The 27,753-nt window shown below is 37.8% G+C and overlaps 1 protein-coding gene across 11 annotated transcripts in view; it reads left to right on the top strand.

Annotated features, from left to right (window-relative positions):
* The window catches only part of ENOX2 (ecto-NOX disulfide-thiol exchanger 2), a 259,169-nt gene that overhangs the window by 100,661 nt on the left and 130,755 nt on the right, over nt 1-27,753 (top strand). For 9 of the 11 annotated variants that reach the window (XM_046673947.1, XM_046673946.1, XM_046673938.1 and 6 more), the window contains one exon: nt 2,186-2,329. The exons of the other annotated variants lie outside the window; for them this stretch is intronic. Coding sequence is in view for 2 of the 9 variants with exons in the window: in XM_046673938.1 (XP_046529894.1) it covers nt 2,186-2,329 (144 nt within the window). In the remaining 7 variants the exon portion in view is untranslated. The remainder of the gene's footprint in view (nt 1-2,185; nt 2,330-27,753) is intronic. 11 annotated transcript variants of the gene reach the window in all.

Here is a 27,753-nt window from a genome sequence, read left to right on the forward strand (position 1 = left end):
ACTTTAATTCACTTAGAATAATAAGATAGGGGCTGGCCCCCGTGGCTGAGTGGTTAAGTTCACGCGCTCCGCTGCAGGCGGCCCAGTGTTTCGTCGGTTTGAATCCTGGGCTCAGACATGGCACTGCTCATCAAACCACGCTGAGGCAGCGTCCCACATGCCACAACTAGAAGGACCCACAACTAAGAATATACAACTATGTATCGGGGGGCTTTGGGGAGAAAAAGGAAAAAAATAAAATCTTTTAAAAAAAAAGAATAATAAGATAATCATAGCTTTAAATATATGTTATGCAAAGTATGTTTATCTTTGCAGCAACCCTGTGCAATGTTATCACATCCCTTCTACACCTTGTGAAACTAAGACTAAGGCAGATTACATGAATTACCAAAAGCTACCCAGCTAGTAAAAGACAGAGTCAGGATTTGAACCCTCATCTGTCAGGCTCCAACATACATAGTTTCCACTATACCATCCTACCCTCCGTCAAACTTGTTTTGGTCAGTATGATATTGCAGAAAGAAATACCAAGAAAAGTTTTGGAATACTACACATATTTGACTCTGGGACTACTCAGGTACAAGAAATAACTTCATGTGTAAATTATATAAAAATCTAGTCTTTGAAAATAGTCTTGGTCATGATCTGAATATTTTCTAATACATAGCAATCGGTGTTTGTTTCTTTAGTTCTAGTCATAGTAGGGATTTAATGGGACATAGATATGATGCAGTGAATGGTTGACTTACAGAAGCAAGTTTTCATTCTTTCACTTAGTTAGATAATGTAAAGGAAGAATGTTTGACGGGTTCCAGAAGACATTTAATGGAGGTGTACCTAGTGGAGTCTGATTGCTGAAGAACTACTACTTGTTACGTGGCCTGAAAACGTTAGCATAGGGGTACTTTTTATTAAAAATAGTACAGTCATGCATCCCTTAACAATGGGAATACGTTCTGAGAAATGCATTGTTAGGAGATTTCATTGTTGTGCAAACATCGTAGAGCATACTTACAGAAACCTAGATGGTATAGCTTACTACACACCTAGGCTATATGGTACTAATCTTATGGGACCACCATTATATATGCGATTGGTTATTGACTGAAACATTATGTGGCACATGACTGTAACATAAAGTCATTTTATTAGAACTTTAGCATTCATTTTAATGAAACTTGATTGACCTGTAGCTGACTGAATTCCAAGCCTTTATTGATATTTTACATTGCCTCAAGAATTGTACGGCTGCAGGCCATAGAAAAATTGAGGGTTAAAGAATGAGCCATGGCAAGCCAACCTGATTCCTCTTTTGATAGGATTAGGGAACTAGTATATAAAAGGCTTAGGAGAGATCGCTTAACTTTGAGTTTTGACAAAGCTTTTGATTCCACATTTCATGAAGTTTTAATTGAAACACTTGAAATTCTAGGTGCTGCTGCCAAAGGAGTAAGAAAGTCTCTCTACTCGTCCCTTGCTGAACCGTGTAAGACTTGGAGAGTAGAAAATGCCTTTTGCCATTTTATATGGTGCAGCAGCAACTAGTAAAGTGACCATGCTTCTGACATTATTTGAAGAGGATGGAATTAACACTACCCAAACCTGGGTCGTAACTCCCCATCACTCCAACTACTAAATAACCCCCTTGCGAGTTCTGTATCTTTGTTTCCTTTTCTTATTTGCTGTGAAGTTATGGTGTGCTTCTTTGGAAACCTCTATATTATGGTTGGAAGTGACTTTAACACCAGGATAGTCTAATGATTATATCTGCATCAATTCAACAACCCTTGGAAAGATGTCAACAGATAATCTAAGGAACACGTGGCCAAGTTTTTTCAAAGGAAGAGTGGGACCAACCATAGCCACAGTTAAAGAGTATCCTATCTCTTTAAGGGAGGAAGTAGAAGACAATTAATAGCTTGTGGGCAAAAATGTTAATTTCCCAGAAACAGTAGGGAATTTACAAATGCAAGAGCCACAGTCCTATAAAAGCCTATATTTTAATTCTATACTTGTCAACAAGAACTGTAAAAATTATAGAGGGCAACTGGCTTTAAGGAGTTCACCTGTTACTCCCAGGCTCTTAAGAGTGAGAGAATTTTCCTCTAGAGGCTCATATAATAAAATCTGGAGACATCCCAGTCCTCAATGGAGTCTGGATTTTGGCTTTCTTTTTTTTCTTTAGGATTGAACCAGCTGCCCTTTGACCCTGCCAACAACAACGAGCCCCTGCAGTTTGGTAGTGCCAGTGGCCCTCTGGTCACAGAAGGCCTCATTGAGAATGGAGGGGAGTCAAGCAAGAAAAGAAAGAGAACAAATGCTCCTTCAGGTAAGCTAGGTGATAATGCACTCTGTTAAGCCAGTGCTATTGAGTCAACACTTTCCTACAGCCTAGTATGTGGTGGGCACTGTGCTAGGGTTTGTAGAAACTACAGAAATGAGAAAGAGTCCCCGGCCCTCAAGGAACTCATGGTGGGATAGAGGAGGGAAAAACACATACATAAATAACTCTAATAACAAGACAGAGTATCATCAGTGATGTGGTAAATGTGTAAAAGGAAAAAAAAGCATATGGAGCACAAATCGGGGAGGAGTTTAATTCAGCCTTGGGCATCACGGAACACTTCACGGCAGAAGTGACATTTGTAGTTGTCCTTTGAATGGATAGGCTTGAGATAAGAAGAGATGAATAAAGAACATTGATTTAGGTAGAAAGAATTGCATGAGTAAATAGTTTCACTGTACAGTTTTCTTTGTGTGTACATGTGGCAGGCTACCCTTACTTGTGTTTCTAATGCACATAACTGCTTATGTTTGCATCTCCCTACCCCACCACTCTTTCCCCCATTACGCACTAAGCCCACATGTGTTTTGTGCCCTCGTAGCTCTCTTAGAACAGCTGACAAACAGATTTTTCAAATCCTCTATAACAGCCAACTGAATTTTTAGCCTCCCCTGCAATACCCCCTCTCTTTCATGCTCCATTGGCCTATTCTCATGTTAAATTTCTCCAAAATGAGTGAGGAAACAATAGGAGAATCAGATCTTAATTGGTAATTTGATATGTTAAAATTTCATCTCTTTGTTGTGTGGCTGTTCATTTGAAAATATTATCTGTGGTATATAGAGAGTGATCTGAGATTATGGGATGGGCCTAAAAGACATGTCATATTGTTTTCGTTTTTGTTTTGTTCTGTTTTTTACTATTACTTTTACATTCAGTTTATAACATGGAGCATGTTTACAAACATATAACATCATATCTGACACTTAGATCAGAGGTCTTCCTGCTTATAAATCAAGATATCTGTTAAATATGAGTTTGGAAAAACGAAAATACAGTAAAACATTAGCTATCTGAAGTGCTCAGGAAAAGAGTGATTCTTAGAGAGCTGTGTTTTCTGGAGCATTGAAAGGCCTAGCGTGTAGCCGAGGAACTGGCCTGAGTCCTAATCCCAGCTCTATCTCTGTCAGTGGCCTGGGGTTGGTTCCTTAAACTCTTGAGTTTCACTTTCTTCAATTGTAAAGTAGAAATGATACTAAAACCTACCTCTTAGGTTTGTTAGCAGAATAAAATGAAATTAATAGGTAAAGTGCTTAGCATGAGATCTGCACACAGTAATCACTTAATAAATGTTGCTGTTATTTTATCATTATTATTATATAATACTATGAACTTCATATTTTTGAGTGTCAATACATTTCACATTTTTAGGTTAACCATTATAGATAGAAATCATATATGTATGTGTGTATAAAGTTGTCTGCCTTTTTAAGGCATATATTCAACATAATTTCAACTTTTCTTGATCATTTAGAGGTGTAATTCCAGTCATTGGTTATTGTACTGCACTCTAATACTCTATTATAGTTTTCAAGGTTTCTAAGGAAATAGGCCTTTTAACTCTACACTGAGTTGTTCTAGATTGTGGTGTTTTTTTAGTTATTACAGCCACATTTTATACATGTCCTGTCTCCTTTCTGCAGTCTGCAGCCACTTCTAGTTCTCTCAGTGTGCGTTCATGTAGCAGCCTTTTTTCTCCTTCTAGTTAGTTATGAACTTTAAAAAAAAAAAAACAAAAAACAGCCTGCTTTCCAAGTTGGTGGATCAGGTTAGTATGTTAAGTAAGAGGCAAATCAGCTGTAAGAGAACCTACGCTGGAGAGTGTTACAGGATTTAGGGCATCAACTTTAAGACATCTGTTTTGCTCTGAGGCCTTTATTGATCACTTATTAGTTTTTCCATTGTGTTCATGATAAGTGATGTGCTAGTTCACAGTAATACCTCCTGAACTGTTAGCGTGTGAGGGTGGGGAAGGAGTACATATGCGTTCATCTGAATTGTGATCTAACTTTAAAGAATTGCAGTTTTATTTCTAATGAGTGTATTCAGTGAGAGCAAAGTAACTGTTGCAGATACAGGATTTTAGCAGTAGATTATGCTAATCTATAATTAGCAGAATCAATTTACATTCAGATAATGAATATGCTGAAGTTCTTAAAAAACAGTATGTTCTTTAAAATAGGTGAAATAGGCCCCTGGCAGGCTAAATTAGCTCCCTTGCAATCTTTTTCGCATTATTTGCGTAGTGAACCCTTTCGTTGTAAGTAGTATAAAGGTAACTCCAGCCCGGGTTAAATTACCACAAATTCCAAATTAGTGTGGTCCAAATTAATGAGGTTTTACTATACAGGGAGTCTCTTATAATTGTTCAGCTGGCAATCTTATGGTATTATAAATGGGTAGATTGCATTATAATAGTCTTTTCTTCCTATGCAGTGCTAGACAAAAGGAAGAGCGAAGATATTTTATGAGTAGGAACTTCTTTCTTCCTTTGTCACCATTCCCTGCATCTTGGCAAGAAGGAACTGTAGAGTTGGAAGTCTTTACAGGAGCTACCAGCTATTTCACTTCCTAGCTGAGCTACATATCCAGCCATTACATCACTCAAACCCTGTGACCCCTTTGAAATAAAGCCCTCTCTCTCCCTCTCCTGTCACTGCAAATGAGGGAGGGGACTTTGCCTGCAACTCCAGTTCCTCACTACACATTCTTTTTTTCTTCCTTTCCCATCCCTCCTACCTCTCCCTTTTCTACAAACTGCCTCTCTCCTTTTACATGTATATACTTACGTATAAAACTATACCTTTTATGCTTAAGAAAATTGATTTCTTAAAGGTCACTAGGGACCTGCAAATTGTCAAAGTCCATGGCCTTTTGGCAGGTCTCAACCGCCTTGAGCTGTTTGCTTTATTTGTTGCTGTTAACAACCTCCCCTTCCTTGACTCCTCTCTACTTCTGCCTTCCTGGCCTCCTCTCTACTTCTGCCTTCTTTGGCAATACACTTTGCAGATTCCTCTTCCTTTTCTGTCTCCTTCAAGCATTCTTTCTCCTTTTCTTCCTACCTCCACTCAAAGTTGGTGCACTATTATCCACATTTATAAGGGATGATATAAAGGTTAAATACACTTACCCAAGGGTGAGTATCCAGCAAGTGGTTTAGCTAGGCCTCCAACTCCAAAGCCTATCTCTAACTGCTGTTCGAAAATTACTATGTCTGTAGATATTAGGAATCTGGACCCATTACTAAAATGTGTAGTAAACATTGGTGGCACACTGGGAAAGCTGTGTTTATGTGAGAATAAGGTAGGCAGAGCTTGGATTTGATCATCCCTAGGATCCCTTCAAACTCTGAGATCCCATGGTTCCTTCTTTTCAGCTTTCTTTTCTGCTACTCCTCAAAATGTCTTCTATTTCAGCCAAGGTGATCTGCTACCTTTCTTCAAACAGGCGCTGCGCCTGCCTACTTCAGTGCCTTGCTCATGCCATTTCCTTTGCCTAGCATGCCCTCCCTCCTCTTTCACCTGTCAAAATCCTGTCCAACTGACAGCACCCTAGTGCAAGTCCTACCTTCTCCAGGAAGCCTTATGGATAATCCAGGTTAGAATTGTTCACTTATACCTTGGAAACCCATTGGTCATTATGTTCATATGAATCACTTGACACTGATTATAGACAACCTTGAACTATTGGTTATCTGTTCATACAGATACGTCTCAGCCTTTTAACTCAGTCATCAGCCCCTTGTTGGAAGAACCCCTGACTCTTATGTCTTTTAGAAGAGATACAGTGTCTTGCACACAATAGATGCTCAAGAAATATTTGTCAATTGATCACATATCTGGCTGAAGAATTGCTTTCCCTTTGCCTTAATATTCCCTGTTATTCTCTTGTCACTCCCATGGTGGAGCTATGCACAAAACTGGGCACTTGGTATCTAATGTTGATCAACTGACATGACAGCCTCACTTGTCCCTAAAGGTCAAACTCCAGATATTTGTGAGATTACATCCTTAGAGCAGCTAGACATCAAATTTAGGTGCTTATGAAAAGAACACCTGGCCCTAATGTAATCTTTACCTCTTTACTAGGTGAAATTTCGTGAGCACTCAAAGGAAACTGATAGGTGGAGTTTGGATGTCCTGTCACAACTCCTCTGTTAAGTAGATCAGTAATCTGGATTAGATATTACTGCAACATTTGACCACAAGCTCTTTCTTTGTGGACCTGGTTGCTTTGCAGCTTTTATCTTAAGGTGAGCTCAGAATTCTTCAGAATGTGTTTGCTCTCGAATTTCACCCTTTTTCCCATGGAAATGTTTCCTCGGTGATGCTGCAGCTGCAAAAATTGTCTAAGATTGCAGTGAGTCCACTTATCCAGATGATACCATACGGCTACAGTGTAGAAGGCTGTTAAACCCTTGTCAAATCATAAGTTCCTGACCAGAAGATGCCGACTGCCTTCTGCTTTGAAATCCATCTGGTTTTGTAGCAGGAGAAATACCATCTCTCTTCTCAAATACTGCCGCTAAAGTGGAAGAATCCATGAGTCAACAAGGCCAATTGGATGATGACTAAAATTGAATGCATTGTTTTAAGCAACATCATGGTACACTAGTAGTCAAAGAAAGTGTGAGCTCTCTGGAAGAGTGGGCAATTCACCTGGGGTAATTATGATACCAGAGTGGTCATCCAGATGTAGACATAGTCCTGTTTCCATTGTCTTCTCTCCTGGGCCTGTATTGAAAGATAGGTTTGCACTTAAATATGTGCTGCCCAATACTAAGCAATATTGCCAAAGTTCATGTTAATTATGAATAGCTCAGTATGAAGAGGGATCTTCAACTGTTTTCCATTTGCAGTAATGATTGAATCCCAAGAGTTCAAGATTTCCAGGAAGACCCTTTGATTTAATAATAATTTGTATTGGTACAGTGATTCTTTATCTTAATGTATTTTCATATTAATTTCATTTTACAGATGAGATACTAATAACCAGAGAGGAGAAATGACTTTGACTAAGGTGGACTAACATCATCAGGGATGTTATGATACGATAAGGACCTCCAGATGGTATCTAAACTTGGTCATAGACTCCCTAACTCAGTTCTCAAGGTTTCCTTTAGAATTTCTGGAAGTCAAAATGAGATTTGACAATATGGAAGACGGTGAACAGTTCCAGCATGCCAAAGCCAGATTAATCAAGAGGAAGTGGGCCTGCAGAGCAGCAAGGAGAGGTTCAGTCAGACATAAGAAAGAACTATATTGGAATGAGTTATCAGGGGAAGTTGTTTAGGGCCACTTGGAAGAGAAATATAAAACGAGATGAGCACCTGTCTGCCTGGGAATACTTTTGTTTCTTTTCTTACCTAGAAGAAGGACAATGAACCAGGAAACTTTTCTCTGACACTACAGTCCTTTGATTTACCTCAGATTTGCAGGACTGAGACTTTTATTTCATGTGTACTTTGAAGTCCACAAATGAAAGCATTGATTGTTTTTAAAGAGAGAAAATGCCACCGTTTTATAGCTTGGTGTGTGGTATTTCTAGCATGTCAGCTGAATTATTATATTGCCAAAGGCAAGAAGAGCCTATTGTTCCTTCAGATGGAATTAAAATATGAAAAAGAGTAGACTAATAGCTTCTTTAGTCCTTTGGACATTTTTATCTGATTACAGTTTCAAGAAATAAAACCATTTCTTGATAACTAGAGGATCAAAAAAGTAAGCTGACTTCTTTCTTTCTCAGGTCTGTTAGAAACTCAGTGTGAAATTTTTCATCTTCAAGGACTGTCATGGGGGCGGGAGAGATTGAGAATGGCACAAAAGAGGCAGGATAGAAAAATGCAAATATATCTCTCTTAAGTTGCCCCAAACATTGGAATAGGTTTGGAATGATTTCGTGACTTCATTGTACCTGAACCTCTAGGAGTTCTTCTCTCGGCAGACATGAAGTGTGAGTCACCCTCATGTGTTGGTAATATAGAGGCTAGTAGTAGATGTCGAATCATAGTATTTTAGAGTTGGAGGCAACCTTGTCTAACTCCATCATTTTTACAAATGAAGAAAATTAGACCCAGAAAAGGGACTTGTCTAAACTCACGTGGTTAATTAGCGACAGAACCAGAACTAATTATTACCAGGCCTAAATAATCATTTCAAGTTGGCTAGGACTGTGGCATGTGATTGATTTATTTGTACTGCAGAAAGTGTATCTATAACCTAGAGGAGCTGCCTTTCCCCATGCTAATAGTATTACATGATTTGTGGCAAGCTAACCCAGTGGTACATGAGGTCCCATATCTGTTCTGCCTGCCACACAGGGGAGGGCCCTTTGATCTCAAGCCTAGAAAAGGAATTTGAGACTGGGAAACACCTATGAGGGAATTGCTTGTGTGGCACTGAACTCCAGCAGCTCAGCAAATCACAGAAGAAACTCTTTGTGACACCTGCTTACTTGGCAGGGGACAGTTTGTGTCCCCAACCAAGCCCACCTTAGGGCCACTCCATCCTAATAGGCAAAAAAAATTATAATCATGTTTTAAACTTTGTTACATAATTTTGTCTGGAGGATTTCTTTCAATTTCTTGATTTTTAGATAAAGATTTGTCTGGAAAAAAAATCAGTGTTACGTCAGTAAAATTCAGTTTCATGGTAGTAAGATTCTTAGATTTGGGGAGGCTTTTTTCTCTCCTGCTAGCTTAGTGAAGTTATCACAGCAGCTGTCATTCTTGACCTTGGGATCTTTAAGTGCCTCTCTGACCTTCATAAGAGAAAGGAGTGTACTCAGACATGCAGTGAAAAGAATACAGAAGACTGTAATTTTAGTGCTGGATTTGCCACTTATTATTAGTATTTGACCCTGGGTAAATCACAGAAGCCTTTTATTAAGCCTCAGTTTTCATATCTGTTAAATGGGGAAAGTGTTTTGAAAACTGTCAGATATTACTTTTACAGTTACTGCTACTGCTTGTTAGGGTTTGCAAGTGTGAGTGCTTTTCTCCTTCCAGTTCTGAATCAAAATGAGAATAAACACAAAGAGCCATGTAAGAAACAAAGTGTAGTATCGGCTTTATTATAGGTAAAATGGGATCCAAGAACATGATTTGACCCTAAGCCCTAATGAGGCTTCCTACCATCTCCAGCTGCAAATCTGTACCTTGATACCCACCTGTGGGGAAGATTGAGTCTGCAGAACAGACGACTTACCCTTCCAGTGTCATTGAGAGTAGTGGCCTGTGTCCCAATTCAGTGGAAGCTAGAAATTAAGAGCAAGGTGGACCTGTAGGCCTGCCACTGGAAAACAGTGCCTGACTAAGCTCTGCTCTCTTTACAAGAGACAAAGGGTCCTCAACTCAAGGGCATTCTGACCTGAGAGCCAGAATACAGAGGTTAAGCCGTGAATGGGCGTTTATTTTTGTTCGAATACTACTAATCAGATAAGTCAATCCTCCTCCTGTACCAAGGAGCAAGCAGGGGTGGGGTAAAAGCCCAGAGAAGTTTCTATGGTACTGCCTGTCCTATCTCACAAATACAATAGATGTTCCTTCCTCTCCATGGAATGGTGACAGGTGTGACAAGAATCCCCACAATCTCAACATTGCTGTTTATTTGTAGATTAGCATGACTTTTGATTTTTCAAAGTCCTTTCCTTAAATTTTTTTTTTAAACCAGGGGAAACTAGCAATGACAGTCCATTGTGTGGTACAAATAAGTAGAGTTGTTCTAGTACACGTGTGTTACATTTAGAATTTTAGTTCTCCATGTATAACATCAAGACAAATTCCAGATGGAACTCAGCCTCATATCATCTGATTTAGCCTAAAAGTAGTACGTTAGAGTGAAGAGATTTCATTTTTGTGAATTTCAAACACGGAATACCTCTGCTGCCATTTCAGCATCATCATTCACATGGGTCACAAACTCTACAAGTCTTCCTTTCTCTTCCATGACACCAAAGTATAGTAATGAAAATACTTTATTACTACTAATAATGATAGCTAATACTATGGAACACCTACTATGTGCCAGATACTCTTTTAAGTATTTCAAATGTGTTAATTTATTTGATTTTCACAGCAACTCTATGATTATCCGTTTAGTGATTTTAGTGGTAAGGAAACTTAAATACAGAGAAGTTAAGTAATTTGTCCAAATTGTAAGTAGAGGAGATGAGATCCAAATGCAGGCAGAGTAGCTGCAAAATTAGTGTCCAGAATCAATTGAATCAGAATAGAAATTTGGCGGGGGGGGAGGCAATCAGTGTTATTTAAAAGCACCTCAAATAACACCATGCAGCCAGACTTAAGAACCAGTGCAGCTACCCACACTGTATCAGAGTAACTACATATACCTAGGCCACCATGGTTCAGAATGTTGGATATTTGTAGTATTCTATGACAAGGTATATCTAGAGTCTTGTGTCAAGAACTGAAGTGACAGTGAAACAGTAGACCAAAAGGTGGTAAGCAAAGTGGTTGTATAAAGGTTGACTGCTCTAGGTATTTCAACAAAGAAGGAAAAGACTGCCTAATTTGCCGTTTTCTCTTTCTCTGCTCTATTTCCTGATATCCATTTATTATCTATTGTAATAAAAATCCATAATGATGAAATTCCCTCTGGTAATGGGCTAGGAGACAGTTTTGATTTTTTTTTCCAATCTTCAATTTCCTTGATAATGTGAGCTATTTAATTTCAGCCATGCAGGTTGTAGCATTTCACAATGAGCAATTGCTTATGTAATAGAATTAATTTTAAAATATTTTGCTTATTCTATGTTTGAATTTTAAGCAAAGCAACTTTTATGTGCAAGGTATTTTATGGAATATGGTGAGTGAAGGTTGACGAGAGTGGTGCAGAAAGCCATTAGAGATATGTTCAACTGCTGAAATGGAATGTACTATTTTTTGGTAGGGGGAGGACAGGTTTCCGCAAGTGGCGTTTCCTAGCTACAGTTGCTTTCTTCTTCGTTTTATTAGACTGAACAACAACAACAGGAGTAGCAGCTTTTATTAAATATTGATTGTATGCCAACTACTATAAACAAGTGCTTTACATATATAAACTCAAGCAAACTTCACAACAAGTTTATAAAGTAGAAACCGTTTTCTCCTTTGTTTATAGATAAGAAAACAGGCTTGGAAAACTTAGGAAACTTTCTCAGGCTATGGCTAGTAAGTAGTAGAACAAGACTTAAAAGGAGGGAGGCAGGATAACATAGATGTTAAGAGCACATGCTCAGAATCCTGGCTCTGACCTTAAGCAAGTTATTGCAGCTCTTAGTGCTTAGTGCTTAGTACGCGATGTTCTTTTGTTCAATGAATATTTATTTAGTCTTAATAGATGTGAGACATTGTGGTAGGCATTAAGAGTACAGCTGTGAATAAGAAAAACTCTAACCCTGGCCTTGTGACACTCACAGTCTAGTGAGGAAGACAGACATTAAGCAAATAATTACACAAATAATTATTTGCAATTACGCTGAGTGCTAGGAAAAAGCAATTGCTTATAGTGAATACTCAGTAAATAAGAGCAAATATTTCCTGTGTGGCAATTATGTGCTGGGCACTATACCAGGTAGAGAATTGAGTGCAAATATACAATTGGATGAAGACTGGAGTCATTTTCATGGAATTTTATTTCAGATCAGGGTGAGGTTAATGAAGACATCTTTTTTTCTCTGGTCAATCAAGAAAGCTTTGGAGGGAAGGAGTTCAAATTTCAGAAGATGCCTAGTGGAGTTCACTGGGAAAAGGAGAGATCAAGTTGAGAATGTGTCTTCTTTCCACAAAATTAGTTCTTGGGATCATGCAAGTTGTTTACTGTGAGGGGCATCCCCAGCATGAATGGCCTTTGTATCTGGCAAGATAGAGATTTGAAAAGGCTTGTGTGACAAGCCACAGAGACCAGGCTTTCCCTCAGTGGTGAACTCTAAGTGCTGAATTAGCTTCAGAACTTGGCATAAAGTCTGAACAGGCAGCAAGTCATAACTGTGTCCTGTTTTCAGATGCTGATTTAAATATCATCCCATACAAATACAGTGATTCTACTGGCAAGCTATTTTCTACCCTGACCTTTTTTAATCCTCTCTGTAATTACCCTGATCTAGTATAAACAGACTGAGAAACATTGACTGATGCATCCTGTGTTACCCCCGCAGGGTAACCACAAGTTTTCATCTTCTCTTGATTTTGTGCCAGGTCTCTGTTAAGCAATTCCTACCAAAACTAGGTGTGTGCAGAGAGGACTACAGATCTCCCAGTCTGGGGCTTGCCATCAGTTCAGATTGTCGTCCTTTGCTGTGAGATGCCACTCTCTCTGTGGCAGTCTGCAAAGAGGGAGATGCCTTTCACTTTTTGTCCTCCTGTATACAGCCAGTCAGTTGAAGAGCTTTGTGTTGAAGCTCAGACTGCCCGGAAGTGTTCTCTGTTTTGATTGGAGTGAGTCAGGTAAAGGTAGTTAGGGAACTTGATTCTCTGCCTTTACTCTGGGCCCCTAGCCAATGAAGTTAAATGTGACTTGGGACTTGATGTATCAGTAGCTAAAAGTCTGTTCTATGTAACTGTGAAAAAGGTCCCATTGCTACTCTCATTTTACAGATGAAGTAATAGAGATTCAGTGGCTCAATGGCTTGCCCAAGATTAGACAGTCAGTAAGCTACTCAAACCCAGGTTTTTATTTTTTTTATTTTTATTTTTTTATTGAGTTATTGATAGGTTACAATCTTGTGAAATTTCAGTTGTACATTAATGTTTGTCAGTCATGTTGTAGGTGCACCACTTCACCCTTTGTGCCCACCCCCCACCCCACCTTTCCCCTGGTATCCACTAAACTGTTCTGGGTCCATAGTTTTAAATTCCTCATATGAGTGGAGTCATACACAGATTATCTTTCTCTTGCTGGCTTATTTCACTTAACATAATTCTCTCAAGGTCCATCCATGTTATTGCAAATGGAATGATTTTGTTCTGTTTTGCAGCTGAGTAGTATTCCATTGTATATATGTACCACATCTTCTTTATCCATTCGTCTGTTGATGGGTAGTTAGGTTGCTTCCACGTCTTGGCTATTGTAAACAGTGCTGCAATAAACATTGGGGTGCACAGGACTTTTGGGATTGCTGACTTCAGGCTCTTTGGATAAATACCCAGTAGTGGGATGGCTGGATCGTATGGTAGTTCTATTTTTAGTTTTTTGAGGAATCTCCATACTGTTTTCCATAGTGGCTGCACCAGTTTGCATTCCCACCAGCAGTGTATGAGGGTTCCTTTTTCTCCGCAACCTCTCCAACATTTGTTGCTATTAGTTTTAGATATTTTTGTCATTCTAACGGGTGTAAGGTGATATCTTAGTGTAGTTTTGATTTGCATTTCCCTGATGATCAGCGATGATGAGCATCTTTTGATGTGCCTATTGGCCATCAGTATATCTTCTTTGGAGAAATGTCTGTTCATGTCTCCAGCCCACTTTTTGATTGGGTTGTTTGATGTTTTGTGATTGAGTTGTGAGAGTTCTTTATATATTAAGGATATTAAGCCTTTGTCAGATATATGACTTGCAAATATTTTTTCCCAGTTAGTGGGTTGTTTTTTTGTTTCAATCCTGTTTTCATTTGCCTTGAAGAAGCTCTTTAATCTGATGAAGTCCCATTTGTTTATTCTTTCTATTGTTTCCCTTCTCTGAGAAGGCATGGTGTCCAAAAAGATCCTTTTACTACTGATGTCAAAGAGTGTACTGCCTACGTTTTCTTCCAGAAGCCTTATGGTTTCAGGTCTCACCTTTAGGTCTTTAATCCATTTTGAGTTTATTTTGGTGAATGGTGAAAAAGAATGGTCAATTTTCATTCTTTTACATGTGGCTTTCCAGTTTTCCCAGCACCATTTGTTGAAAAGACTTTCTTTTCTCCATTGTATGCCCTCAGCTCCTTTGTCAAAGATAAGCTGTCCATAGATGTGTGGTTTTATTTCTGGGCTTTCAATTTTGTTCCATTGATCTGTGCACCTGTTTTTATACCAGTACCATGCTGTTTTGATTACTGTAGCTTTGTAGTATGTTTTGAAGTCAGGGATTGTGATGCCTCCCGTTTTGTTCTTTTTTCTCAGGATTGCTTTAGCAATTCGGGGTCTTTTGTTGCCCCATATGAATTTTAGGATTCTTTGTTCTAATTCTGTAAAGAATGTCATTGGGATTCTGATTGGGATGGCGTTGAATCTGTAGATTGCTTTAGGTAGAATAGACATTTTAACTATGTTTATTCTTCCAATCCATGTACATGGAATGTCTTTCCATCTCCTTATGTCGTCATCCAATTCTCTCAGAAAGGCCTTGTAATTTTCATTAAATAAGTCCTTCACTTCCTTAGTTAAATTTACCCCAAGGTATTTTATTCTTTTTGTTGCGATTGTGAATGGTATTGTATTCTTGAGTTCTTTTTCTGTTGGTTCATTACTGGAGTATAGAAATGCTACTGATTTATGCAAATTGATTTTATACCCTGCAACTTTGCTGTAGTTGTTGATTACTTCTAACAGTTTTCCAATGGATTCTTTGGGGTTTTCTATATATAAGATCATGTCGTCTGCAAACAGCAAGAGTTTCGCTTCTTCCTTCCCTATTTGGATTCCTTTTATTCCTTTTTCTTGCCTGATTGCTCTGGCCAGGACCTCCAGTACTATGTTAAATAAGAGTGGTGATAGAGGGCATCCTTGTCTCGTTCCTGTTTTCAGGGGGATGGGGTTCAGTTTTTGCCCATTGAGTATGATGTTGGCTATGGGTTTGTCGTATATGGCCTTTATTATGTTGAGGTAGTTTCCTTCTATGCCCATTTTGTTCAGAGTTTTTATCATAAATGGCTGTCAAACCCAGGTTTTTAGATGAATGGGTCTGTGTACTTTGTACCATGCCCCACTGCTTTCTAAGCTTTCTGAAGAAGGTGGTGATGTGACCTGAGCTGTACTTTCAAAAGATACTCTACCCAAAGTGTTTTTATTACAGATTGTAAAGAAGCAGAGCTAGATCTGGAGAGACAAGCTTGAAGACTTCTGAAGTAGCCCAGGGAAGTGAAATATGGTCGTGAATCAGTGTTATGGGAGTAGGGATGGAGAAGAGGGGATAGATAAAAGAAACTTAATGGAGGTAAATCATCCTGAACTGTTATAGCTTAAAGAGTCATAAAGCCTAGAAATGAAAAAGATATTAAAATCATTGGGCCCAGTTCTTTCTTTCAGAATATAATTATCCCCACTTTTACAGGTGAGTCAACCACAATACAGCCCAAGTGACTTGCCCAAGGTTCCAAAGTAGTTTGGGCAGAAAGGAGCTGGAACTCAGAACTCCTTCTTCCTAGTACAGTCCTCTTTCTACTAAAGCATGAGGTCTCCTAAATCTGCTTTTTGGTTTGTTTTTTTTAAAAGAAATATTTTATTGACATGCATAAGAGTGAAAAATCATACATGTACACCAATGAACTTTCACAAACAGCACACTTATGTAACCAGCACCTGAGACACAGCACAGACCATTTCTGGTACCCCAGAAGACCCTGGTACTCTTTTCTAGTCACTTATTTCCCTGTCAAAGATGACTTCTGCCCTAACTTTCTCTCTCTCTTTTTAATAATAATTTTCTGGTGGGCCATGTCAGAGATTGGGAAATTCACTATTGGGATCCTCTGGTTGATGGATATTTACATTTTTCCTATCTTTTGTCTGTCACAAACTATACTGCAGAGAACATCCATGAACACACTTCTGTTACAGGTGAGCAAGTATTACTCTAGAACAGAGTCCAAGAAGTAGGATTGCAGAATTGCAGTGTTATGGGCTTTGTATATTTGATGGCTAATACCATCATGACTTCTAGAAAGGCTTCACTAAGTCACACTTCCAATCCTGGTGTTGAGAGGGCCATTCCCTGTCTTCTTGCCAGCATGCAATATCATCAATTCTATGAATTTTTGGCCATTAGACTGGCAAGAAATTGTAGTTTATTATTGCTTCAGTTTGCTTTTCTCTGAGTAGTGGGTTTGAGCATCTTTTTCAAATGTTTACTAATCCTTTCTGTTTCTTTTATAAATCATCTGTGATATCCTTTGCCTATTTTTCTATGATTATTTGTTTTTTAATTTTGGACTTGTAAGAGTTCTTTTTATGTCATGGAAATTCATCTTTTTTTGTGTTAAATGTGTTGCAATGTCTTCCCATGTATCTTAACATTGTTTATGCTGTGTTCTTTCATATAAAATCTATTTCATAAAGTTCTTTCCCTCCTGTAGATTCTCTGCCATTCCTGTAAGTATGGAAAACCACATATTCTGGATTTTTCAGAGCAGCCCCAGTGTAACGTGTTCCATCCTGTTGTCCCCAAAAGTTCAAGTGCCTATGTCTAATCATTCTTTTCCAATTATAGAGTCAGAAAATTTAGTCATCCCACCTACAGTGGTTGGCAGTGCAGTTCTTGATCTGTTTTCCAGACAGGATCCAGGTACTTTTTGAGGGGGAAAAAAAACAGGGTAGCAGGACACACCTGTCTTGTAGCTGTGGAATCTGGTGTGTGCTAAAGGGAATGTGAATATGGTGTAAACACTGGTCATCCTCGATATCATGTTCCCAGCTGTCTTCAGCTATGACACTCAGACAGCTTAGGCCTTTTGGAATGTTTGATTGCTAACTTGAAAGTGTTTGGTTACACAGAAGGAGGTCTGGCAAAGTTCTGTCTAGTGTCTATAAAGGAAAATAGAACAACTTCTTTTGGCACATAGAAAAAATCTCTTAAATTCTCATCCATATTCTTTAAGACTATAATAACTAGTTGTATGTAAGAAATAAAAAGTTTGCTAATCGAATCTTAAAAGCTGTCAGGATAGTATTTAGCCTATTTATGCAACCAGTTTAAAAGCATTCTCAGCAGCAGACATTTGCAAACAAATAGTATGCTAATATGTTTATTTAGCAAACATTTATTGGATGCCTACTGTGTGTTGGGTGATACTGGATGGAAGGGTAGATGGATATGCTAATTTCTAGCAGAAACTTAGAGATGAATAAGACCTGGCTCTCATCTGCAAGGTGCCTACATGTGGTAAATAGAAATTATTCTCTTCCACTGAGGAAAAACACATCCCTAGGAATTCTAAAGGAACCACATTGCTTAGTTTTTATTTGGAATTACTGAGTTTGCTTGAAAGCAGTAAAACTGAATTCACCATTATTTAATCAGTACCAGTGCCTGTTTCCTGTATTTTTCTCTCGGGAGCCCCATTATTATACTCTGTTTTCAGGAAAAGCTAGTATGAGCATTCAAGAAAGCAAAAAAGATGCCGGGTCTTTTGCCAAAATTTCATTTGTCCAAGTGTCAGTGGCACCTTTAGGATATGAAATGGTGAAAATGATCTTGGTTTGGATTGATGGATATTTAGATAGTAAAAATAAGAGAAAACAGTGAAATGGGGGTTTTAAGCCTGCTTAAGCCTTAAGTGTCCTAAGGAATGACACATTTTTCACTGAGAAATGTTCTGGGGTGATAATTGGCTTCCTGTTGCACACTGAACATGGCTTGAGAGGAAAATGCTTCCCCTCGATTATGAAATAGGCTGTGTTGGTATTGTATTTTTAAAATTAATCAGTAAACATTTGCTCTGATAATTAGGCCTCATAGAGCTTCATGCTGAGGGTACATTTTCATTTGTGTGTGCAATTTAAAAGTCTCGTATGAGTAGGTCAGCTTAAAAAAATGACCATGAATATTGGACTGATCATTTTTTTCCCCTTTCTACCCTACGCTCTCACCTCCATCCAAGCTTTATTTGAAGTTTAGACCCACTGGGGAAGTTCTAAAGCCTCAGAACTTCAAGGATAGCTCTGCGATTTGGAGTTCCAGCTCTCTGCACCCTGCCTTCGCCAGAACACACATCTCACACCATTTCTCACATTGTTCTTTGAAAGCATCAAGGTGCCTTTGCTTCCAGGAGAGCTCCTGAATTATTTTTGAAAGTTAGCAGCAGCCCAATAGTTCTGTCCCTTTTCCTGTGGAGCAGGTACTCAAGTCTTTCAGATTTCTTTGGCCGTTCTTGGCTAGTTTTCTTTCAAGACAAGAGTATGCAGCCCTGAGCATCTCCAGAAGGTCCAAGCAGCCCCCTTAGAGGGGTCCATTGTTGTACTGAAATCTTAGTTGGGAATAAGAAAAGAATCAGAGCACACAGGGATAGTGGGGAGAAGAGGTAGGATGGTGTGGAAGAGTGGGGGCATTTAGAGATCATCTAGTCCAGTGTTTCTCAGCTAACATGCCTGAGGGATGTATTCACGTTTGTAACTTTCTGGCACTACTGCAGTGAGCCTTGTGAGGAAGTGGTGGTGGCTAGAAGCAGGCATTCCTATTGGAGTGGCTTCTAAGAAATATTTCCAGGAGGAAAGGCAAATGTGTAGTTTTTTTAAAAAATGCCCTCTCCTCCAGCTTTAATTGAACTAAGTTTCCAAACATCACGCAACAGTTCAGTGTCAGGACTGTGACTTGATCCCATTTCTCTGGACTCCCTATCCTCTTTTCTTTTTCGCTGTGCTCTGCTATGAAAAAAAGAAAGAAGACAAAAGACAGTAGGTGAGAAAGGAGCAAAAGGAAAATAACTACCTGCAATAGCATGCCTGTCTTTACTATCACTTAGTCCCTAAAAAGTTTCAAATAGCCTGGTCTTTTGATTTCAGATCCCAGCCAGATTACCTTTCCAACCTCATCTCCTACCAACAACCCTCCCTAAGCCTTGTTACAGCAACACTGGACTCCTTGACAGAACATTCCCTGTGCTTTCAATCTGTTCCCTGTACCTGGAATATCCTCTTTGTCTTAGCCAGGGAAAGTCCAATTTGCTCCCCACAATGAAAATTACTTATCATGACACTGGGTACTTCATGCCAAGATATCAGCAAGTATCAGCTTTTAGCTAAATAAATATGCATTAAACTTCCACAATTTTCATCTTATTTGAAGGAAAACATTGCCAAGGCTCAGCTTCAATATGGCCACCTGTACCATTAAGCTTACCCTGATCTCCCAGTCTGAATTAAATTCTTCCTCCTATGTTCAAATTAGCATTTTGTTCCTCTTGTAGGACTTACTATTTCTTGTACTATAGAAATTTATAAACACTAAGATTTTGCTAGCTTGTAAGTTTATGAAGGCAAGGATCGTGTCTTATTCATCTTTATGTCTCTTGCCTCAGTACCCATCACAGTGCTATACATATAATAGGTACCCAGTAAATGTACTAAATTAGTGAGTAAATATTTCTTATTTTCATAAGAGTTCTTTTCTTGAAGTCAACATATTCCCTGTCTGATTGTCAGCTTTCCAATGACAGAGCCTTATCTTTTTTATTCATTCATTCATTCATACATACACTCATTCATTCTGTAAATACTTATCACATGCCTGCTATGTGCCAGGCACTGTTTTAGGTGATAGACATACAACAGTAAATAATGTCTGTCTGTGCCCTCATGGAGCATTCATTCTAATGAGCAAGACAGATAGTAAACAAATAAGTATGTAAGTTTAGGTACTTAGTTACCAAAAAAAATAATAATAAAGAAGGTTAGGGGTACACAGAATGAACAAGGGTTGCAATTTAGATAGGGTGGTCAAAGAAAGACTGTGTGAGTAGGTGATGTTTGAACAGTCCTTGTCTTTCCTTTACAACACTACCCACAACCCTACCTCAAACGACTGAGTAGCTAGTACAGAGCTAAACATACAGTTTACTGCCTGTGATATTTACTGACTTTCACAACATCCTTATGAGGCAGTAGGGTAAGATCCAGTATTGATTACTGCTTAAAACTGTGGGCTCTGGAGTCTTGGGCTTAGAGCTGCCATAAACTAGTCTATGATCTTGAACTAACATCCCTAAGTCATAGTTTCCTAAATCTGTAAAATGGAGAAAATAGTATCTACCTCATAGGCTTATTTTGTGGGTCACATGAAATAATTGAGGTTAGATTGTTTATTATGAAGACTGCATGAAATAATGAATTTAAAATTTTTACAAATGTAATAGAGAGTCCAGAAATAGACCCATACATGTTTGGAGCTCTGATATATAACAGAGGTAGCATATCAGATCAGTGGGAAATGTAGAGACTATTTAATAAATGAAGCTGGAAAAATGGTTATTCACATGGAAAAAGATGAAAATCTATCTCACAGCATACACAGGATCACTTAAGAGTATACATTTCAAAAATAAAATTTTAAAACTCTTATTAGAAAATGTCAGTGAATATCTTTCTAACTTTTGAATAGAGTAAGATGTCTTAAGGCACAAAAATAATTGACTAAAATAAAAGATTGATGCATTTAGCTATTTAAAATTTAAAATGTTTGTCAAAATACACCTTAAAGAATGAGAAAAGACGAGTTATAATCTGGGAGAAAATATTCACAAAACATAACTGACAAAGAAATAATATAAAGAATACGTAAGGAAGTTGTAAAAATTATTAAGAAAACACAGGCAATCTCATAGAAAAATCGACAAAGGCATGAATACGTACATCACAGAATTGCAAACACATATGGCCAATTAATTTGCAATTCAAAATCATTATTAACCAGGAAAATACAAATCAAATCATAATAAGATATCATTTTACATCAAATTGGTTGGCAAAAAAGTAAAAGGTGACAATACCAATCAGCCTTTCTCAATTGGGGTTCTTGGAGAAAACAAAGTGCTAATGCCCTAAGGCATTCATTATATGTAAAGAATTAATGTTTTTTTCCTATGTACTACAATGGTACCAGTTATATACCATCCTTATGAGAATTGAGGAGATAGTCTATGCTCTGTGGTTCAGATGGATGAACTCTGGCTTAGAAAGGCAAGTATTGCAGAAGATGTGGAGTCACATAATTTCTTATATGTTACTAGTAGGATTATACACTGCTGCAAGCACTTTGGAATGCATTTTGACATTATCTCCTAAAGCTCAACATTCATATGCACTGTACCCAGAAATTCTACTCCTAGATAAATACCTAAGAGAACCTCTTATTCATGTATGGCAGGAGACACGTACAAGTATGTTCGTAACAGCATAGTTCACAATACAAAAGTCTAGAAACAACCTAAATTCCATCAACATTAATCATGGATTATTAAAGTGTGAAACATTCATATAGTGGAATATTATACAGCATTCAGAACAAATGAACTACAACCACACACAAAAATATGGATTAATCTTAGCAATATAATCTTGGATGAAAAGTAAGCCCTAAAAGATAACATATAGCATGTTATATTTTTATATATTTTTATTACATATAGGTGTAATAAAACTAATTTTAAAAAAGCAAAAGGTTAATGAACACAGGATTCAGGATGATGGTTACCTTGGCTGGGATGTGGGAGGACGTGTAGGATGGGGATGGAGGAAGGCTTATAGTTAGATGTAGATTACTGTCAAGGTCTTAGTTTTTCTTTGGGCTTCTGAGTTTGCAGGTGCTTATTACATTATTAAAAATAACTAGCTAAATGATGAGGGGACCAGTGCTGAGAGTGTGTCATGAACCAAATACCATGATTAATCCAATTGTATGCACCTGAGAGCCTAAAATAAATACATGAATAATAAAGTGCTTAGCTCAGTGCTTTTGATGTAAAATAAAGCTGGATAAATGGCAGTTGTCATTGCTAGCATCTCTTCCTCCTACCCTTCCATTTTTTGCCTCCTATCAATCAATCATTATTTTCCTGTTGTGCTTGAGAATTAATGATTACAAATATTAATTTGTATGAGGTTGCCCCAAATGACTGTGAGAACTAGGTTCAAAATTTAATGGTTCCTGAGTTTTCAACATTTTATAAATCCATTAGACTTCTTTCATTGAATTGTGCTGTTTTTTAATCATCAAAGTACTCTGCACATGTACTTTTAGGATGTTACTAACACGAAAAAGCTTTAACCTCTGCATATTATGACTTTGGTACTCAAAATCATAATAGTAATTTAGTCTAAAAGTGGCAGATGGTACTGAATTAGGGCACTGTGTTAGAAGATTATAGTGTGTGATGAATAGATAGTTAAAGAAAAAATTGCACTCCTAGCCTGGATCTGTAAGTCTGTTAGCTATGATTATTTATTTATTAGACCTTACACTGTACCTTCTCTTCATTCCCTACCACAAACATTTCTCTCATCCCACTATCAAAAGAGCTGAATTATAGCTTTTTAGGAGAACAAGTTTTTAATGTCACAATGGGGGGAAAATGACTTGGAGCTTGTTGTCTGATTTCAATGTGTTTTTGAACACATTGTGAGAGTTCAGTGCGTAACAGGAACAAAAACCTGAAGGACTAGCAGAAGGTGAAATTGTATGAAAGAAAACAGGGTAGAGGCAAAAAAGACAGGGTAGTATAGGGGGAAAAGTATAGAAATGGGAAGTCAGAAGACCTGGAGTATAGTTTAAGCTCTGCTTTTGTATCATTTTTGGTTTTAGGCAAGTTACTTACCTTCTCTAAGTCTCCATTTTCTGAGATATAGTGAAGAGACTACGGAGTGGGCCCCATGGCTGAGTGGTTAAATTTCCATGTGCTCCACTTAAACAGCCCAGATCCACAAGTTCAGATCCTAGGCACGGACCTACTCCACTCATCAGCCATGCTGTTGAGGCATCTCACATACAAAGGAGAGGAAGATTGGCACAGATGTAGGCTCAGGGCTAATCTTTCTCACCATAAAGAAAAGCAAAGAAGAGATTAGACTATATATGTCCCTTCAAGCATGAGCATCTTAAATTGTAAGTCAAATAGGGGGACTTCTAGGAAGATGGAGTAGGCATACTTTTCTCTATTCTTCTCATTAAGTACAACTGGAAACTCTTGATATTATGTATAAACAAGTCATAAGAAGGCTGAAATGTGCAGAGGAGAAGGCAGACTGTCTAGGGACCTGAGAACCTGAAGAATGACATGATGGGGAGTTCCCTGGGTTTTCTTTTTGTCTCATATGTCTTGCACTTGGAGCTGAAGAAACTGGCGATCAAGAAACACCAATGAGTGCAGACCAAAAAAGCCCTAAGAAAAGCCTGCTCTCTCTAGCTGAAGGACTAGGAATGAGCAGCCTAGTAAGATGGCAAATTTGTAGACATTAGCTAAGTGCTCTACTCCAGCCATACAGCACAGAAAAAACTGTAGCTCTATTCTCACCAACTCCCAGCTAAGAGGGGAACCTAGATTTCCATCTTCACAGGGCTTTAGTCAGGGACTCTGATACCCCTGCCAGGGACCCCTGTCAGAATAGTGTCAGAGAAGATAAGGTACCTAGCTGGAACTTTCATCCCCACTGGCCAGCAATGAACAACCCATCTCCACCGTTTTCCCACTGTGTCAGGGACACCATCTGGGGATCTTGGACTACCACTTCTCTCTGACAGTTGAAAGTCGTAGTATCAGAGGAGGTAGTAAAGACTTATAACTGTTATCATCACTCAGCAGTAACAAAGAAACCCCCACCGGGTATCAATAGAGACTACATGGAGAGCTGGAACTCACACCACTGCCAATCAGTAATAAGGAGACCACCTGCCTCTGATGTCAGTGGAGGCTAAGTGGGGAACCTGGACTTCTACCTCTACCTTGCAGTAATGAGGCAGTGTCCCCTTCCCCCTGTTAGAATAATGTTAAACAATGCTAACTAAGACAGAAAGTTTAAACGAGATCCAGAGTCTCATAACATAATATCCAAAATGTACAGGTTTCAGTTGAAAATCACTCATCATACCAAGAACCAGGAAGATTTCAAAATGAATGAAAAACAACTATCAATAGATGAAAACACTGAGATGACAGAGACATTAGAATTATCTGGTAGAGATTTCAAAGCAGCCATGAAAAAAATTTTCAGTGAGCAATTATAAACACGTTTGAAACAAATGAGAAAATAGAAAGGATCAGCAAAGGAATAGAAAGTCTCAGCAAAGATATAGAAGTTATAAAGAAGAGCCAAATGGAAAATTTTAAACCAGAAGATGTAGCAATATCCATAATAAAAAGCTCCATGGATGAGATTAACAGCAGAATGGGGACAACAGAGGAAAGAATTACTGAACTGAGAGATAGAATGATAGAAATTAGTCAATGTGAACAATAGAGAGAAAATAGACTAAAATATAAGGAACAGAGCCCCAGGGTCCTGCGGCACTATAATAAAAGATGTAACATTTATTTGATCAGCATTCAGGAAGGAAAGAAGAAAGAGGGTGGGACTGAAAAAATACCCAAAGAAATAATCTCTGGAAGCTTCCCAAATTTGGCAAGATATAGAAACTTACAAATTCAAGAAGGTGTGCAAACTCAAAACATGGTAAACCAAAAGAAATCCACACCCAAGACACATCATAATTAAACTGTTGAAAACTAAAGACAAAGGAAAAATCTTGAAAGAAGACAGAGAAAAACAACACCTTACCTACAGGGGAAAAAGAATTAAAATGACAGCATATTTTGCATCACAAACCACGGATGCCAGAAGGAAGTAGCACAATATTTTTCAGGTGCTGAGAGAAAAGAAGTGCCAACCCAGAATCCTATACCCATTGAAAATATTCTTCAGGAATGAAAGAGAAATCAGTACTTTCCTAGGTGGAAGAAAACTAAGAGAATCTGTCATGAGTAGACCTCCTGTAAAAGAGTGGCTAAAGAAAGTTCCCTAAGCCGAAAAGAAATGATAAAAGAAGGAACCTTGGAACATCAAGAAGAAAGGACACAGAAAGTAAAAATATAGGTAAACATTAATCAAATGAAAACCACAGTTGTTATGTTAATATAAGATAAAGTAGACTTAAGAGAAAGGAAAATTTCTAGGGATAAAGAGGGAGACTATATAATAATAGAAGTGTCAATTCACCAAGAAGACAGAGTAATCCTAAATGCATATGCACCAAACAGAAGTGCTGCAAAATGTGTGAAACAAATACTGATAGAACTGAAAGGAGAAACAGACAAATCCATAATTATAGTTAGGTAGCTCACCACCCTTCTCTCAACAATTGACACAACAACTAGACAGAAAATACATATGGATATAGAAGAATTCAGGAATACCATCAAACAATAGGATCTAACTAACGTTTATAGAACACTCCACCAAAGCAAAAGCAAAATACACATTCTTTTCAAGTGCTCACAGAACTTATACCAAGATAGACTATATCCTGGGACATAGAGCAAACTTCAAAAATTAAAAAGAGTTGCAGTCATACAGTGTGTGTTCTCCAACCACAAAGGAATCAAACTAGAATTCAGTAACAGAAAGATAAAAGAAACGTCTCCAAACACTTGAAAACTAAACAACACACTGTTAAATAACCCATGGGTCAAAGTAGAAGTCTCAAGTAAAATTTTTAAAAAACACATTGAACTGAAGGAAATGAAAATACAACATATCAAAATTTTGTGATAGGCAGCTAAAGCAGTGCTGAGAGGAAAATTTATAGCCCCAAATAAATACATTAGAAAAGAGGAAAACTCTCACATCAACAATCTAAGATCCCACCTTAAGAATGTAAAAAAAAAAAAAAAAAACAATAAGAGCAAAGTAAACCCAAATAAAGACAAGGAAGAAATAATAAAGTTAACAGCAGAAATCAATGAAATTTGAAAGCAGAGAAACAATAGAGAAAATCATTGAAACAACTGAATTTTTGAAAAAATAAAATTGACACTTTAGCAAGACTGACGGGAAAAAAGAGAAGATACAAATTACCTATATGAAGAATGAAGCAGGGGATGTCACTACAAACTCTGCAGGTATCAAAAGGATAGTAAGGGAATACTATGAACAACTTTACCCATGTAAATTTTTTCCAGCTTTATTGAGAAATAATTGACATATAATATTGTGTACATTTAAAATGTACAATGTAATGATTTGATACACATATATGTTGTAAAATGTATACCACGATAAAGTTAGTTAACACATTTCTCACCTCACACAGTTACCATTTTGTTGTTGTGGTGGTGGTGGTGGTGGTGAGAGCATTAAAGCTCTACTCTCATAGCAACTTTCAAGTATATAATACAGCACTGATAACTATAGTCACTGTGCTGTACATTAGATCCCTGGAACTTATTCATCTTATAACTGAAAGTTGTACCCTTTGACCAACATCTCCCTATTTCTCCCACCCCTCAGCTCCTGGCAACCAATATTCTACACTCTGTTTCAGTAAGTTTGGCTTTTTTTAGATTCAACATGTAAGTAGAATCATACAATATTTGTCTTTCTCTGTCTGACTTATTTCACTTAGCATAGTGCCCTCAAGATACATCCATTTTGTTGCAAATGGCAGGATTCTCTTCTTTTTGTGGATAAATAATATTCCATTATGTATATGTGTGTGTGTGTGTGTATATATATATATAGTATCATATACTATAATATATATATGATATATATAGTATATATATATATAGTATCTCCTTTATCCAGTCATCCATTGATGGACACATAGGTTGTTTCTATGTCTTGGCTATTGTGAATAAAGCTGTGATCCATGGAAGTGCAGACATCTCTTTGAAATAGAGATTTCATCTTCAGATAGATACTTAGAAGTGGGATTGCTGAATCGTATGGTAGTTATATTTTTAATTTCTTGAGGAACCTCCACACTGTTTTCCATAGTGGCTATACCAATTTACATTCCCGCCAACAGTACACCAGGGTTCCCTTTTCTGTACATCCTCACTGGTGTTTGTTATCTCTTGTCTTTTTTGATAATAGCCTTTCTAATAGATATGAGCTGATATGTCATTATGGTTTTGATTTGCATTTCCTTGATGATCAGTGATGCTGAGAACCTTTTCATATATTTGTTGGCCATTTGCGTGTCTTCTTTGGAAAAGTGTCTATTCAAGTCCTGTGTGCATTTTTCAATTGGATTGTTTGAGTTTTTTGATATTGAGTTATGACTTCCTTACATATTTTGGATATTAACCCTTTATCAGATAGATGGTTTGCAAATATTTTCTCCCGTTCTGTAGGTTGCCTTTTTATTTTTATGTTTCTTTTCCTGTGCAGAAGTTTTCTAGTTTGATGTAGTCTCACATTTATTTTTGCTTTTGTTATTTGCACTTTCGGTGTCATGTCCAAAAAGACGTTGCCAGGGCCAATGTGAAGGAGCTCTTACCCTATGTTTTCTTCTAGTGTTTTTATAATTTTGGGTCATACATTTAAGTCTTCAATCCATTTTGAGTTAATTTTGTGTATGGTGTAAGATAGGGATACAATTTCATTCTTTTGCATGTGGATACCCAGTTTTCCCAACACCATTTCTTAAAGATATTTTCCTTCCTTCATAGAATATTCTTGGCTCCCTTGTCAAACATTAGTTGACCATATATACCTGGATATATTTCTG

Source organism: Equus quagga, chromosome 10 (genome assembly GCF_021613505.1).
Source record: "Equus quagga isolate Etosha38 chromosome 10, UCLA_HA_Equagga_1.0, whole genome shotgun sequence".
Lineage (NCBI taxonomy): Eukaryota > Metazoa > Chordata > Mammalia > Perissodactyla > Equidae > Equus > Equus quagga.